The sequence below is a fragment of the Scyliorhinus canicula genome, chromosome 2 (assembly GCF_902713615.1).
Source record: "Scyliorhinus canicula chromosome 2, sScyCan1.1, whole genome shotgun sequence".
Lineage (NCBI taxonomy): Eukaryota > Metazoa > Chordata > Chondrichthyes > Carcharhiniformes > Scyliorhinidae > Scyliorhinus > Scyliorhinus canicula.
The window spans coordinates 234,973,691-234,988,454 of record NC_052147.1 but is presented as its reverse complement, the minus strand read 5'-3'; the positions used below and the strand labels follow the sequence as shown (position 1 = coordinate 234,988,454).

Genomic DNA, 14,764 nt, shown 5'->3' with positions numbered 1-14,764 from the left:
TTTTTCAATGCCTGCCAATTTTCCTGCCAAAGGCTTTTCTCAGAGAGATTGAGGGAAGGATTACTTCGTTCTATGGGGAGGGAAGGTGACCAGAGTTAGAAAGATGCTGCTACAGAGGAGAAGGCAGACAAGGTTTTGGATCTTCCGAAACTGATGTATTACTACTGGATGGCGAATGTGGAGAAGGTGTGGAGCTGGGTCAGAGGGGTTGATTCCCAGTGGGTCAGAATGGAGGAGAGTTTGTGCAGGGGGTCGGGATTGAAACCACGAGCAACAGCACCGCTCCCGATAGCCCCAGGGAAGTTCTCAGGGAGTCCGGTAATAATAGCTTCATTGAGAATTTGGAGGCAGTTTCACCAACACTTCGGGTTGGCGGCAGTGTCAAGGGAAATGCTGATTCGGGGGAACCACAGATTTGAGCCAGGGAAGTGGGATGGAAATTTTCGGACATGGGAGGCGAAGGGGATTAAGACACTAAAAGATTTGTTTCTTAGGGGTCGGTTTGCAGGATTGAAGGAGCTGGAAGCGAAGTATGGGCTGGAGCAGGGGGAAATGTTTAGATACATGCAGGTTTGAGATTTTGCCAGGAAGGAGATACAGAGCTACCCGGAGGAACCGGCCTCCACATTGCTGGAGGAGGTGCTGACAACAGGGGGACTGGAGAAGGGGACAATGTCGGCGGTTTACGGAGCTATTTTGGAAGAGGAGACGGCACCACAGGAAGGGATCAAAGCAAAGTGGGAGGAAGAGTTGGGAGAGGATATGGAGGAGGGTTTGTTGTGTGAGGTGCGCCGGAGAGTGAACGCCTCCACCTCGTGTGCGAGGCTGGGGCTGATACAGCTGGAGGTGGTATACAGAGCACACCTCACAAGGGCGAGGATGAGCTGATTCTTTGAAGAAGTAGAAGGTATGTGTGAATGTTGCCCGGGGGGGGGGGGGGGGCTGATATCACGTTCATATGTTTTGGTCCTGTCCAAAGCTAGAGGATTACTGGAAGGAGGTTTTTAAGGTCATTTCTAAAGTGGTGCACGTGAGACTGGACCCGGGTCCCAGGGAGGCCATATTCAGGGTGTCGGACCAGCCGGGTTTGGAAACTGGCGCAGAGGCTGATGTTGTAGCCTTCGCCTCGTTGATCGCCCGAAGGCAGATTCTGATAGGTTGGAGAGCAACCTCTCCACCCTGTGCCCTGGCGTGGCAGGGGGACCTGTTGGAATTCTTGACTCTTGAGAAGGTTAAGTTTAAACTGAGGGGAAGGATGGAGGGGTTCTGCAATTCATGGGTATTATTCATTGTGCACTTTCAAGAACTGGATAACATCGAACATTAGTTGGGGCGGGTGGGTGGGAGGGTTAGGGGGAGGGGGGTGCTGTGTGTGTTAATGGTGACTATGGGTGATCCCTAATTCCTTTTTGTCATTTGTTTGTGTGAACATGCGTGCTAATGTTTGGGGTTTGGTGGGAGGATGGGATCGTTGTTATTGATATGGGGATTGACATATTTGTTACTGATTATTCTTTATTGTTGGTGGGTGTAAATTTAGGAGAAAATGTGAAAAAAGAGGAGAATAAAAAATATTTTTTTTAAAAGTGAGTGTGAACATTGTCTGGGGTTCTTTCTGGCCTGCAGACTACAGGTAAGTGCAAACTGCTACATTTTGTGCAGGAGAATGAAGAGAGGCAATGAAAAATAAAGGAACTAGAGTTTTCCTGAAAAGTGAGAAGCTTTCGAAGCTTTTTGTCTTGCGCTCACCAGGACAGATTCTCAAGAATATCAGTGGTAAAGGGAACAATAATTTATACTGCATAAGAAGAGTGTACTGATTGCACCAGGGAACAGTTAACTGCCAAGTTTTTGTTTAAAATCATGTCGGGCAGATTGTCTCAGATTGGCCAAGGCGTTGCCATGGGAAATGATCCAAGGAATGGCTGTCTCCAAAGCTGAGTTGAAAAAACTGCAATTCTACCTGCAAAGGACAGGACCCTCTGTGAGAATATATAATGTAATATATTTTTTGTAATTTCCAGCATGCGTAGCCACACTGTGAGCCCAACAAAGTGGTTGTCAGTAATACACAAGTAAACTAAAGGGTACAATTCTAAAGGTGGTGCAGGAACAGAACAGAGTTCTGGCGCATGTGTGCAAAAATTGTTAAAGGTGGCAGGGCAAGTTGGAAAAATTGCCCCATCTGCTCTTAAAATCCAGCATGTGGCCTTTCTGCTACCTTCCTACCCGCCCCCATGGGGGGCAATGTTGGGGTGCTTAGCTGTCCTCTAACCTATTCAGACCCTTAAGTGACCAATTAATGTGAACATGAGGGCCTCACCCGCCTCCATTGCTGTTTTCCCCAAGGCAGAAGGAGGTCCATGTCATGTGGAAAGCCTAGCAGGTTTAGCTGCATGGTTGGTGATGGGAAAAGTTGGGAAAGAGGGAGGAGAGCCTTGCTCCCACCTTCCAAGATCGCACTTCCTCTTTTACCCACCCTCCCCTCACCACAGCACCCTGGAAATTCCAGCCCCAGTTATGGGCACCTCTTAAGCAAAGATATGGTGGCATTGGAGAAGGTAAAGGAAAGATTTACAAGAGTCCCAGAGACAAGGGACGTTTTTTAACTTGCATTAAGAAAAGGTTGAGATTATATTTCCTAGAGATGTTGAAAATACATGAAGGGTCTGGAAAGTAGAGAGAGACCATTACCATTAAGAACAAGAGGACATTACAAGGTGAATGACAAAAGAGACAACAACGACATGTGGAAAATACTTTTTCCGCATTGTGTGGTTAAAATCTGGAATACGCTGACTGAGAGTGATGGAGGCCGATTCAGTTGTGGCATTCAAAGGAAGATTGGATAAGCACCTGAATGAAAGGACTGGGGAGTGGAAATAGCTAAATTGCTCCTTCAGAAAGTTGGCGCAGATTTGAGCTGAATGGCCCCCTTCTGTGCTATAGCCATTCTATGCTTCTCTAAACGTAAATTCCGCAAATACAAAATTATACTTCTGACTTACTTAATGTGCGTAGTCATAAACTTTAGAAAGACACCGCTTTTACTGATCCGAATTTTCAACACCCGCTATTCTCCTACAGGTACTGATCTGCAGTGACAGCCGAGAAGTGAGATGTATAGTAGCTCAAATGGCACGAAATATGGGATTCATTCCTGTGGATCTGGGCTCATTATCATCTGCCAAAGAGATTGAGAATCTTCCGCTTCGCCTCTTTCCCTCTTGGAAAATACCCATTCTGCTGGCACTAGCCTTATTTGTGTTTTTCTATATCTATAATTTTCTTCAAAGTGTCATTCATCCATACGTAATGAGAAAACAGAACAAGTTTTATAAAATCCCAATTGATCTTGTTAATATCACTCTACCATGTGTTGCGTTTGTAATGCTGTCCCTCGTTTACCTGCCCGGAGTCCTCGCAGCCATCTTCCAACTGCATAATGGCACCAAGTATAAACGTTTTCCACGCTGGTTGGATCAGTGGCTTCAACAAAGGAAACAGCTCGGCCTGTTATGCTTTTTCTGTGCTGCTTTGCATGCAGTCTATAGTCTCTGCCTCCCGATGCGTAGATCTGCACGTTACAAGCTCCTGAATGAGGCTTTTACCCAGGTAAGAAAACATTGATTTTAAACATTGCATAAGAACAGATGTACTGTTAGCAACGTCCAAAGTTGGTGCAGCAAGCACACCACCAAGTGGGGGGTTTCATTAAAGAATAATATGACCATTTTACAATGGTGCCAAACTAGACCCTTCCCTTCCCCTTGGTTTTTCAATAAAATTGGTATTTAACTAGGGGAAACATAAAATAGTCAATTTCTGCGAGGTTGGAGGGGAGGGGGTGGGAGAGTTTTGAATTAGCAGACAATTATTAAAGTAGCATTTTTAAATGCCCTTAAAATTATCCAGTAATTTGAACTGACTGAATCAATGTAGCTCGAATACTATTCATGAAAATTGTTCACCTGCCTTTCTATTTAATTTTATGGTATGATATTAAATATGTTTGATATTATTTGATATTTTACACTTGTGTGTTTCCCAGTTTTGCAGAGTTACTTATTAAATGAAAAATGCCCTTTAACTGGAAAAGGGTTTGCCATAACCACTGACATATAATAGCATGCACTTTAAAAGTAAAATTAGTAATCAACAGACAAAATAACAGCAGCTATCAGAACCTATCACAAATAATTAACCACCTGAGACTACTGTACAAGGGTATTTAGTCTGCAAAGTCTACTGTTGATTACCTGTCAAATGCATTTGGGCTCAAAACTTGTTTTGGATTTAATACTACTGTTTTCAGATAGATACTATTCAATTTTATTTCTGAAGAACCACTGTTAAATAACTTTGACAATGCTGTCTGTAGGTGGCACAGTGGTTAGCACTGCTGCCTCACGGCGCCAAGGACCCGGATTCGATCCCGGCCCCGCTCACTGGCCGTGTGGAGTTTGTGCCTTCTCCTGAGTCTGCGTGGGTCTCGCCCCCACAACCCAAAAATATGCAGGATAGGTGGATTGGCCACGGTAAATTACCCCTTAATTGGAAAAAAGCATTGGGTACTCTAAAGTTATAAAAACAAATGCTGTCTGTGGCATTAATAAAAATCATAAATAGACAACTGTGATAAAAGCTGTGAATTCTGATTGCCTTTTTACTTTTCCAGCTTTTTACTCACTGATCAGTGTTTGAATAATTCTTTAACTGCAACACGATGTTTACTTAATAATAATCTTTATTAGTGTCACAAGTAGGCTTACATTAACACTGTAATGAAATTACAGAGAAAATCCCATAGTCGCCTGTTTGGATACATGGAGGGAGAATTCAGAAAGTCTAATTCTCCCAACGAGCATGTATTTCGGGAGGAAACCAGAGCACCCGGAGGAAACCCATGCAGACATGGGTAGAACATGCAGACTCCGCACAGACAGTGACCCAAGCCGGGAATCTAACCGAGGTCCCTGGCGCTGTGAAGCAACAGTACTAATCACTGTGCTACCGTGCCACCTGGTGCTTAGAACAAGGTGAAACTTGTACTTAAAATTTCCAAATAGCTTACAGGAATCAACAGAAAATTATGGAGTCATTCCACATTGCATGGGACGTAATGTGAAGTTTTGGGGACCAAACCACAGATTTTGAACAACACATCACAGGAACAGGCCCAGTATTCTGGGGTAAATCACATCTGGCCCAGGAGACCTATCTTCCTTAATATCTTTTAAAAGGCCCACTTTGCCAACCACTTTGAAAAATGAGAATTTTCATTTGGAAAACATTCCCATTTAGCTTCATAAATGCAAATTACTGCAGATTCTGGAATCTGAAACCAAAAGAGAAAATGCTGGAAAATCTCAGCAGGTCTGGCAGCATCTGTAGGTGGAGAAAGATGCAAAACATTTTGGGTCCGGCAGCATCTGTAGGGGGAGAAAGGAGCTAACGTTTTGAGTCTAGCGCATCTGTAGGGGGAGAAAGGAGCTAACATTTTGAGTCCAGATGATCCTTTGTCAAAGCTTGGTCATTTGGACTCGAAACGTTACCTCTTTTCTCTCCCTACAGATTCTGCCGGACCTGCTGAGATTTTCCAGCATTTCCCATTTAGCTTCAGATTCTTTCTGGGGTCTTACAATCAATATAGTGACCTGAGGGTCTTACAGTCAGTAAGGGGTTATTCTGACTCTTGTTCCCAGTCATGTCCTTACACATTTTGGCCCTGTATTAACCCCCAAAACATGGATATGGTGATAACAGGTAACGATAAAGTCTACAGAAGTCGCAGGTTGCTTTTCTTTTTGAGGGGGAGAGCTGACTGGTGGTAATTTAACCTGAGGATCACTACACCTCGGTCAAGGAGCAAGATTGAGAAGGCGGGGCCTTCATGAATAACCTCAGCCGGTATGGAAATTGAACTCTTGCTGCGAGCCTCACTCTGCATCATGAACCAGCTGTCTAGCCAACTGAGCTCAACGATATCAAATTTGCAATTCCCAGTACCCAGCACTGCACTGGGGCGGCGGGTGGGAATCATAAGGTAAATGGTGGTAAAGTTCAAATTGAAATGGTTATATTCCATCTTCTCCAAATGAATCAAGTGAAGTCTAAGAAACAGTTAATTTACTCAGACAATTGGAAATCAGCCATTTTGAAATATTAATGAGGATCTCAGATTAAAAACCATTTGATAGCTGATTAGCATCTGCAACAACACATTGACATCGCTGTGTGGCATATTATTTACATAGCACATTTTCACAATTCTGACATCCCAAAACATAGCATATAAAATGAAGTACTTTGAAATGAGTCGTAACTGTTTGAATAAAAAGGAAAATTACAAATGCTGGAAATGCACAGCAGGTCAATCTGTCAACATTTGTAAAGAGAAAATGCAGATTTACATGTTGGGTGCGGACTTTTCACCAAAACTAAAAACAAAAGATTTGTTTTTCAATCCTTGCTAAACTGGCACAGAAGGGGAGATGATTAATTGTTACTCCAATTACATTGTGTTTGTGTAAGTAGCCAGTAAACTGCTTGTTCAAAAGGTATGTTATATATGGTGTCCTATTTACACAAATCTTATTCTGTTACCATATCAGTTTAAAAATAATAAAGGTGATGCTTGGGTGGAGGAAGAAGTGTGGAGGATGGAACTTTATCTTTTCTTTGGAATTCTGGCTATTGGCGTGCTTTCGCTGCTCGCAGTGACCTCTCTGCCAACAGTGGCAGGTTCTATGAACTGGAGGGAATTTAGTTTCATTCAAGTAAGAGAACTTCATTTTTTATTGTCCTGATATTTTACACTAACACTCTGTGATTCTTATCCGCGATGAACTTAATTAATTCAAGTGAAGATTTAGTCATAGAATGGTCGGGGCGGGCATCTCTGTTCATAAAGACTCCTGAAAAAGCAGCAATGTGGCTGTTTAGAAACATCAGCACCAATTCTTCAGTTGGGATTTAGTGCCAAGGTTTGAATGTTGGTCTGTAATGTGAAAGGTTTTGTTAATTTTCTCAATTTACCAAACACATTCTGGTGGTGTTCCTTCAGTCTTCCATTAACAACATTCCTGCTGGTCATATTTTTAAACTCAATTGGCAGAAATTCCGATGTAAACAATGTGATTTTCTTTTGTACATGGCTGTACAGACAACATATTTTAGTTGCATTTCTGAATCCAATGTCTCTTCTCAATGCAACGCCAGCATCTCAACATCTTGTTTTCGACTGACATTGGTGGTTCTGGAGACCTCCGGAGGAGGCTGAAATGGATCATCCACTTGGCATTTTCTGGCTTAAGATGGTTGCAAATACATCAGCCTTGTCTTTTGCACTGATGTGCTAAGTTTCCTCATCATTAAGGATTGGAGCCATTTAAGAACATAGAACATACAGTCAGAAGGAGGCCATTCGGCCCATCGAGTCTGCACCGATACATTTAAGCCCTCATTGCCACCCTGTCCCCATGGTTTAGCTCACTGGGCTAAATAGCTGGCTTTTCAAGCAGGCCAGCAGCACGGTTCGATTCCCGTACCAGCCTCCCCGGACAGGCGCTGGAATGTGGCGACTAGGGGCTTTTCGCAGTAACTTCATTGAAGCCTACTCGTGACAAGAAAGCGATTTTCATTTTCATAACCCAATAACCCCTCCTAACCTTTTTGAACACTAAGGGCAATTTAGCATGGCCAAGCCACCTAACCTGCACGTCTTTGGACTGTGGGAGGAAACCGCAGCACCCAGAGGAAACCCACGCAGACACGGGAAGAACGTACAGACTCCGCACAGACAGTGACCCAGCATGGAATCGAACCTGGGACCCTGGTGCTATGAAGCCACAGTGCTATCCACGTGTGCTACCGTGCTGCAAATGGATCATCCACTTGGCATTTTCTGGCTTCAGATTGTTGCAAATACATCAGCCTTGTCTTTTGGAATGATGTGCTAGGTTTCCTCATCATTAAGGATGCAGCTGTTTGTGGATACTCCTCCTCCAATGCATTGCTCAACCCACTTACCTTCTCTATGCAGCTCCTCAAAGTGGCTTTGGGCATTAGCTGCCGTATTATGGTAAGTTAGTGTCATCAAAAGGGGCGATTAAGGCAGCCCAATGGCGCAGTAGTTTGCATAGCTGCCTCACGGCGTCGAGGTCCCAGGTTTGATCCCGGCTCTGGGTCACTGTCCATGTAGAGTTTGCACTTTCTCCCCGTTTGCCTGGGTTTCACCCCCACAACCCAAAGATGTGCAGGGTAGGTGGACTGGCCACGATAAATTGCCGCTCAATTGGAAAATACTGTATTGGGAACCCTAAAAGTAAAATTTTAAAAATAAATAAATAAAAAGGGGTGGTTCAAGAAGGCAGCTCACCAACCCTTCAAGGGCAATTAGCGATGGGCAATAAATGTTGACATAACCAGTGATACCCACATCCAGTTTTTAAAAAATGAAACAGTGTACTTTACTAATATTCTGACATTTGACATAATTCTGACATTCTGATCTGGAATCTCCGTTAGCCGACGCCGAAATCGGGAAACACTATCGGGCAAATAGCTTCCGAAGCCAAAATCAAGGTGGACGTCGGTTTGAAGCCAAATCGAGATTTTCCGGCCCTCCAGAAACGATGTAAACGCGGCCTGAAAGGACAGTAGGCATATCATTCGCGGGCCCGATGCATGATGGGGGGGGCTCCACGATTCAGCGCCTCGGCTGTACCGATTTCCTGACGGCGTGTTTCTCTTGTGGTTTTAAAAATCATGAACAAATGTATACAGTCTGTGCCCTAACACCCCCCCCCCCCCCCCCCACAACTAAACTGTGCCTTGCACCCATGCCAACTTAACTGGTGTCTAACTTTCTGGCCCGATCACTGTGTCTAGGTGGTTCCCAGATGGTACAGCAGAAGTGGAGGCGGCCTGCTGTGACTTCTGTTGTTGTATGTCTCCTGGGGCGACCTAGCCTGGATGGGCCCGGCTGCTGCTCGGGTGTCCTGGGTGGCGTGGTGCCGCCCTGTTCTGCCCACTACCCACCAGATGCAGAGGGGGGGAGGGATAGTGACGACCCCCACAGGGGAGGTGCCGGAACACCAAAACACCTCGGACAGCCCCCCCACATCTGAGGTGGGGGGGTGGTCCGAGGTGCTGTGGTGTTCCAGCACCTCCCCTGTGGGGGTCACCAGCACGGGCCCCAGCATCACCTCCTCCCTCAGGGTGCTCGATGGCCTCTGGGCTACTACATGGGATGAGGGTGCGAGCGGAGCCATGCCCTGAGACCCCCACACCACCTGGCGCTGCCAGTCCTGGAGGCCCGCCAAGGTCTCGACAAGGGTCTGCACGTTCACGGCCATGGAGCACAGGGAGTGGCCCATCTCCATTTGGGACTGCACCACATCACGCTGCGACTGTGCCACCACACTCCGGGTCCATGCCACATCAGCCAATAAGTGGGCCATGTCCCTCTGGGTGTGGGCAACGTCCCTCTGCGTGTGGGCCACCTCCTGAGTCTGCATCACGCTAGCCTGCGCCTGGGCAATGCCGCCGCCACTCTGCCATGGCCTGCTGTGGCTGGGCCATGCTGAAGAGCGCCGCTGCAATGTCCAGGTGACTCTGGCACATGGCTGCCAGTGAGAGGGCAGCCCTGTCCTGGGCCTCCGCCCCCGCTACACAGAATGTCCCAGGCCTTGCACACGCTGACCCATATCTGACACCGTCACCTTCATTGCCTCCACTGCAGATGGCACCCGCGCGGTGCCGACCTGGGTTGCACGCATGACCAGCATCACCCTCTGCTCCTGCACACGGATGGAGTCTTCCACCTGCACCCGCAGGTGCTGGACACCGGCCATTGTGCCCTCCTGTAATCCCTGGGTCTCTGCCTGCATCTGCACTGTGGGTAGGACTGGATGTTCCAGGAGCCTGGGACCCCTCTGGGCAGCAGCTGGTTGCTGGGGCTGGCCTGCCTTCCGACTGTCCAGCCCCTCGGCTGCTCCTACCCCCACCTGCTGTATCAGATGCAATGTGTGGTGTGCACCAGATAGTGTCCCTGGAGCCTCCTCACTGGTATGCTCAACCGAGTTGATGACCTCTGGGATGGTGGAAGGTGTTGGAGACAGCTGTGACGGAAAGTCTGTGTCCTCTTCTGACCCAAACGTTGTGGTGTCCTGTGTCTCGGGCAGTGGGCTGGTGTTCCGGCTGCTCTCCCCATCAGTGCTCTGCCATCTGGGGCTCACCGGCTTTGGAACTGGTTGGGGGCGGGGGGCTCTGGATGGACCGGGCCCCTCTCCGACAGGTCCTGTAAGACACGACGGCATGCATGGTTAGACAGGCGGACGGGGGTGTGGGGGGCTGAGGGGTCTGTGGTGGTGTGGGGGGCACACATGTGTCATGAGGAGCAGGGGGTCTCACTTCTTCACCTGCCGCCAACCTCCGCACCACACTTTCCTCCGAGCCACCAACCTCGTCCAGTGCCCTCTGCTTGGGCATGGTGAGGGGATGCGGGTCTAGTGCACCACCACCCAGTATTCTCCCACTCCTGGCAGCAAACACAAACAATGACACTGTTAGACAGTGTCCGGTGGATGCAGCCCAGGGGTTGGGTAGAGATTGGCCTCTGGCCGTGGCACCAGGTCAATGCAGCTGGCATGGATGCAGGCATGAGGGGCAGAGTGGGGGTTCAGCTGTCCCCAGGGAGGGGTCTGGGTTTCATGTGTGTGGGGGGTAGGGGTGATGGTGCCAGGGGCACAGTGCTACCTACTCACCCTGGCCGCCCTGAGGAGGTTGTGCAGTTTCTTCCTGCACTGGAAGGTAGTCTGGGCGACTTAGCCAATGGCGCTGACCACGCCTGCCACCTGCGAACGGCGGCGTCTGACAACCTTCCTCCCGGGCTGGGGTACAGGGTCATCCGCCTCTCCTCCACGGCATCCAGGAGGGTCTCCAGCTCAGCATTCCCGAACCTCTCCTTCCAGCCATCTTGTTGGCTGGGACGGTGTGTGTGTGTGGGGAGATGAATGGTGGCTACAGCATATGAGCCTAATATGCGGCAATCACGGATCCAGCGTCGTTTCGCTTGCAAACGATGGCGTTTCACGTGATGACGGTGCTAGCCCTTTTAGAATTGCCGAATCGCTGCATCTGTTGCTCGTTTTTGCCTTGTAAAAGTCAGCAGTTAGTCTCAAAATCGGAGAATCCAGCCTTCTATATCATTAACACTGTGCTTTACTTGCAGTTTTACTGATTTTATTGATGACAAAATGTGAAATTTATTCATGCTTTGATTCAGAAACAATTACTGTCTTTTATCCTATCGTTTTTATTGATTGGTGAATTATGATGGAAACAAATGATGCAATATCCACTAATGTAATGTCAACATAAAATACAAAACAATGAAATGGATATTAGAAAAATATAGCGTGATGGTTTGATAGCTGATGCACCTTAAATGCTTTACAGATTGCATGTGAATAATTTGTAAAAGACACAATCAATTATGTGAACCTTTGTTTTTCAGTCCCGGCTTGGATGCGCTGCACTGGTGATCAGCACTCTGCACACACTAACATTCGGATGGCGTAAAGCCTTCGAATCAGCCCAATACAAATTCTACCTGCCACCTACATTCACAATTGCTCTTGTTGTGCCTTGCACAGTCCTTCTGGCCAAAGCGTACCTATTCCTCCCCTTTGTGAATCGCAAACTGACACGGATCAGACGTGGCTGGGAGGCTAATCATCAGGCGATGTTCCATGATGCGGGTGAAGTCTACCGTTTTTCAGATTTCAATGCCGAGAACACCAGCCTAGTTTGAATACTACCTTTGCAATAACTGTCATTTGTAAGAATTTGCCCAAATAAATTATGAAGCACAAATTCTATTTCTATAGTGTTTTCAAAATGTACAAGAGATCGAGGTGTTGCTAAAGAATAAGTGTCGGCTCTTAAATATACGGAAACAATTATTGTTTACATTTTGCTTATGCTTTGTATAAAAAAGATAATTGATAGCATTTTATTCATTATCTGCATAGGCCGTGATAAAGACCCTTGTCATTTATTAAATAGTTTTGAGATGAGTTGATACTGTGCTAGTTTCCTGAGGAAGAAACAGTTTCATTCCAAATTGCTCAAAGAAGCATTTTCAGGATATGAAATAGTACAGTAGTATTAAATTGATCGGTACTTCGATGAATACAGAGTTATGAAGACTTGTACTGGCATTCGCATGATGCCCTGATAGGCCCTAAATCAATAAGAAGCCACTCGGCTAAATCGCTGGCTTTTAAAGCAGGCCAGCAGCACGGTTCGATTCCCGTACCAGCCTCTCCGGACAGGTGCCGGAATGTGATAACTAGGGGCTTTTCGCAGTAACTTTATTGAAGTCTACTCGTGACAATAAGCGATTTTCATTTCATTCATTTCATATATTGTGGTTACACCCAGTGATGGAAAACACTGCATTTTATAAAGTTTTATAATTCTTGCATAGCACTCTCTTCCTCTAAACATTGCACTTGCCAAACATCCATTATGGTATCATTAGTTAGAATCATAGAATCCATCGTGCTGAAGGAGGCCAGTCAGCCCAACGAGTCTATGCTGACCCTCCGAAACAGGACCCCACCTGGGCCCACTCCCCTGCTACATCCCCATGAGCCCACCTAACCTTTGAACACTAAGGGGCAATATAACATGGCCAATCCACCTAACCTGCACATCTTTGGACTGTGGGAGGAAACCCACATAGACACGGGAAGAATGTGCAAACTCCACATAGACAATGACTCCAGGTCAGAATTGAACTCGAAGCTTCTGGCCTGTGGTCTATGGTCCCTGGCGCTGTGATGCAGCAGTGCTAACCACTGTGCCGCCATTATAATTGATAATATAACGTGTACAGGATTAGATAATGTAAAGTCGACAATTACACCACAAGATATTTAATGATGAGTCTAATCCAAGTTCTGGCATTGTATTAATCAGTAAAGCTGTAAAGTGTCCCATATGTATACTTGTGTTGGTACAAACTAAATAATGACTGTGGCCAACCATCACCAAACATAGGGATGTAAGGACTTACTCAGTAAATTTATTGTTTAAAACACACTAGACTTGGGACAGAATTGGGAAACTGCAACTTACCAAAATGAAATTGAGGTTCTTGTTTTACCCACACTAATTTACATCATTACATATTTAAAATCAGCTGAATTAATCTGTGCTATAGATCATTTTTTCTCCTTTTTATGAAAGAATAATTCATTGTATTGGAGTGGCACCGAGTGCAATTCTTAGGACAACTGAAAATAGGTTTATCAAAAAAAGAAACATTTGTAACGGGATACAAGTTCATCATCTGTGAGTAAACAGATTTTAAACTCTAGAAGTGACTTTAAAACTATACAGAAGAATTAACATGTTTTCCTGGAGTTCGCAAGTCAGCTTCTTAGTAATTATTTCTTAATATGTAAACTTCTAAAAGTTAAATTTGTAGAACCTCCTGTACCAACTGTAAATAGGCACGATTGATAAAAGCTTATCTTCCACGTTATTTCAACTGGGGACCTGGACAGCTTTATTGGAGGGTGTGGCTTTCTGCACAATATTTTTAAATCAGCATTAAAGTTCCAAATTTTGATTTATGCTTCACATAACGTGTTTAAAATTCCACACTTGTTTGACCAATTTCAGCCAGGTTGCACTGTTAAAACCAGCACAAACTGGCAGACAATCTAAATATATATTTCTTTATTTCATAAAGTGTATGAAGTTTGTATTCTGCAAGATTGTGTAAATGCTAAATAAAATCTATACATTATGTACACTGCAATTTGATTAAAATGGATAAAGATTTACAATTTTGCATATAGATACATGAGAATTTTCTAGATACAGATTTGTGTATTCATTTTGTACAACACCTACATTGCTCCTGTGTACTTTTTTTAAAAAAAGAATTGAAAGTTTGAAGATAGTTTTGAAATTACATTTTTTGAACATAAGCAATGGTCATGGTGTACAAGGGGAGCTGGAAACATTGATCCCAGTTTACCACATACAAAGAAGACTTTAGTAATTAAACACTGGACCATGTTATGTATTTCAGTTGAAATTTTGATTTAATTATATAGTAGCTGATTAAAAGTTTTGTTTTCCCTCTAAATTACTGCAATTTCAAATCTATCCATCACCTCTGCAAATTTGCATTTTAATTTAAAGGATTGTCCAGAAATGTTTCCAGAGTTAGGTTAGAGTCACTTAAAAACATACTCGGGATGACTATACAATCCTGCAATCAAATATATAACTATTCCTGCATGCAATGAAATAAAACTTGGTATTGCTTCAGTTAAATTGATGGTTTGATTTTTTAACAATTTTCAGCATGACAGACTTTTCAAGAAAGTAGAAATACCAACAGAATAAAAACATAGTACTGAATACGTGGATTATATTTCAAAAGCATACTTTATTTTGGGATTGAAATGGTCAATCTTTTTCTAAATATCAGCTTATGGTATCTATCAGCTATTACCTATATTGCTGATATGTTTTAAAAACATTTGATCAGTTTAAAATTCAGTGTTTAGCTAACAATATCTTCATGGCAAGGAAGTTTACAATTAAAGGGCTAGACTGCCTTAACCTGAATGATAATAATTAGCAAGAAGGATTGGGTTTTCCTTCAGTGTACAACAGACACATAGCCATATGGAATGAGATGCAGAGATCCACCACGGGTAGCAATCTTTCTGTG

The 14,764-nt window shown here is 44.8% G+C and overlaps 1 protein-coding gene across 4 annotated transcripts in view; it reads left to right on the top strand.

The window, feature by feature from the left end:
• The window catches only part of steap3 (STEAP family member 3, metalloreductase), a 54,964-nt gene extending 40,603 nt beyond the window's left edge, over nt 1-14,361 (top strand). For all 4 annotated transcript variants that reach the window (XM_038789830.1, XM_038789832.1, XM_038789829.1 and 1 more), the window contains 3 exons: nt 3,088-3,615; nt 6,615-6,779; nt 11,522-14,361. In XM_038789830.1, coding sequence (XP_038645758.1) covers nt 3,088-3,615; nt 6,615-6,779; nt 11,522-11,818 — 990 coding nt within the window. In that variant the 3' untranslated portion in view covers nt 11,819-14,361. The remainder of the gene's footprint in view (nt 1-3,087; nt 3,616-6,614; nt 6,780-11,521) is intronic.
• Nucleotides 14,362-14,764: the final 403 nt, after the last annotated feature.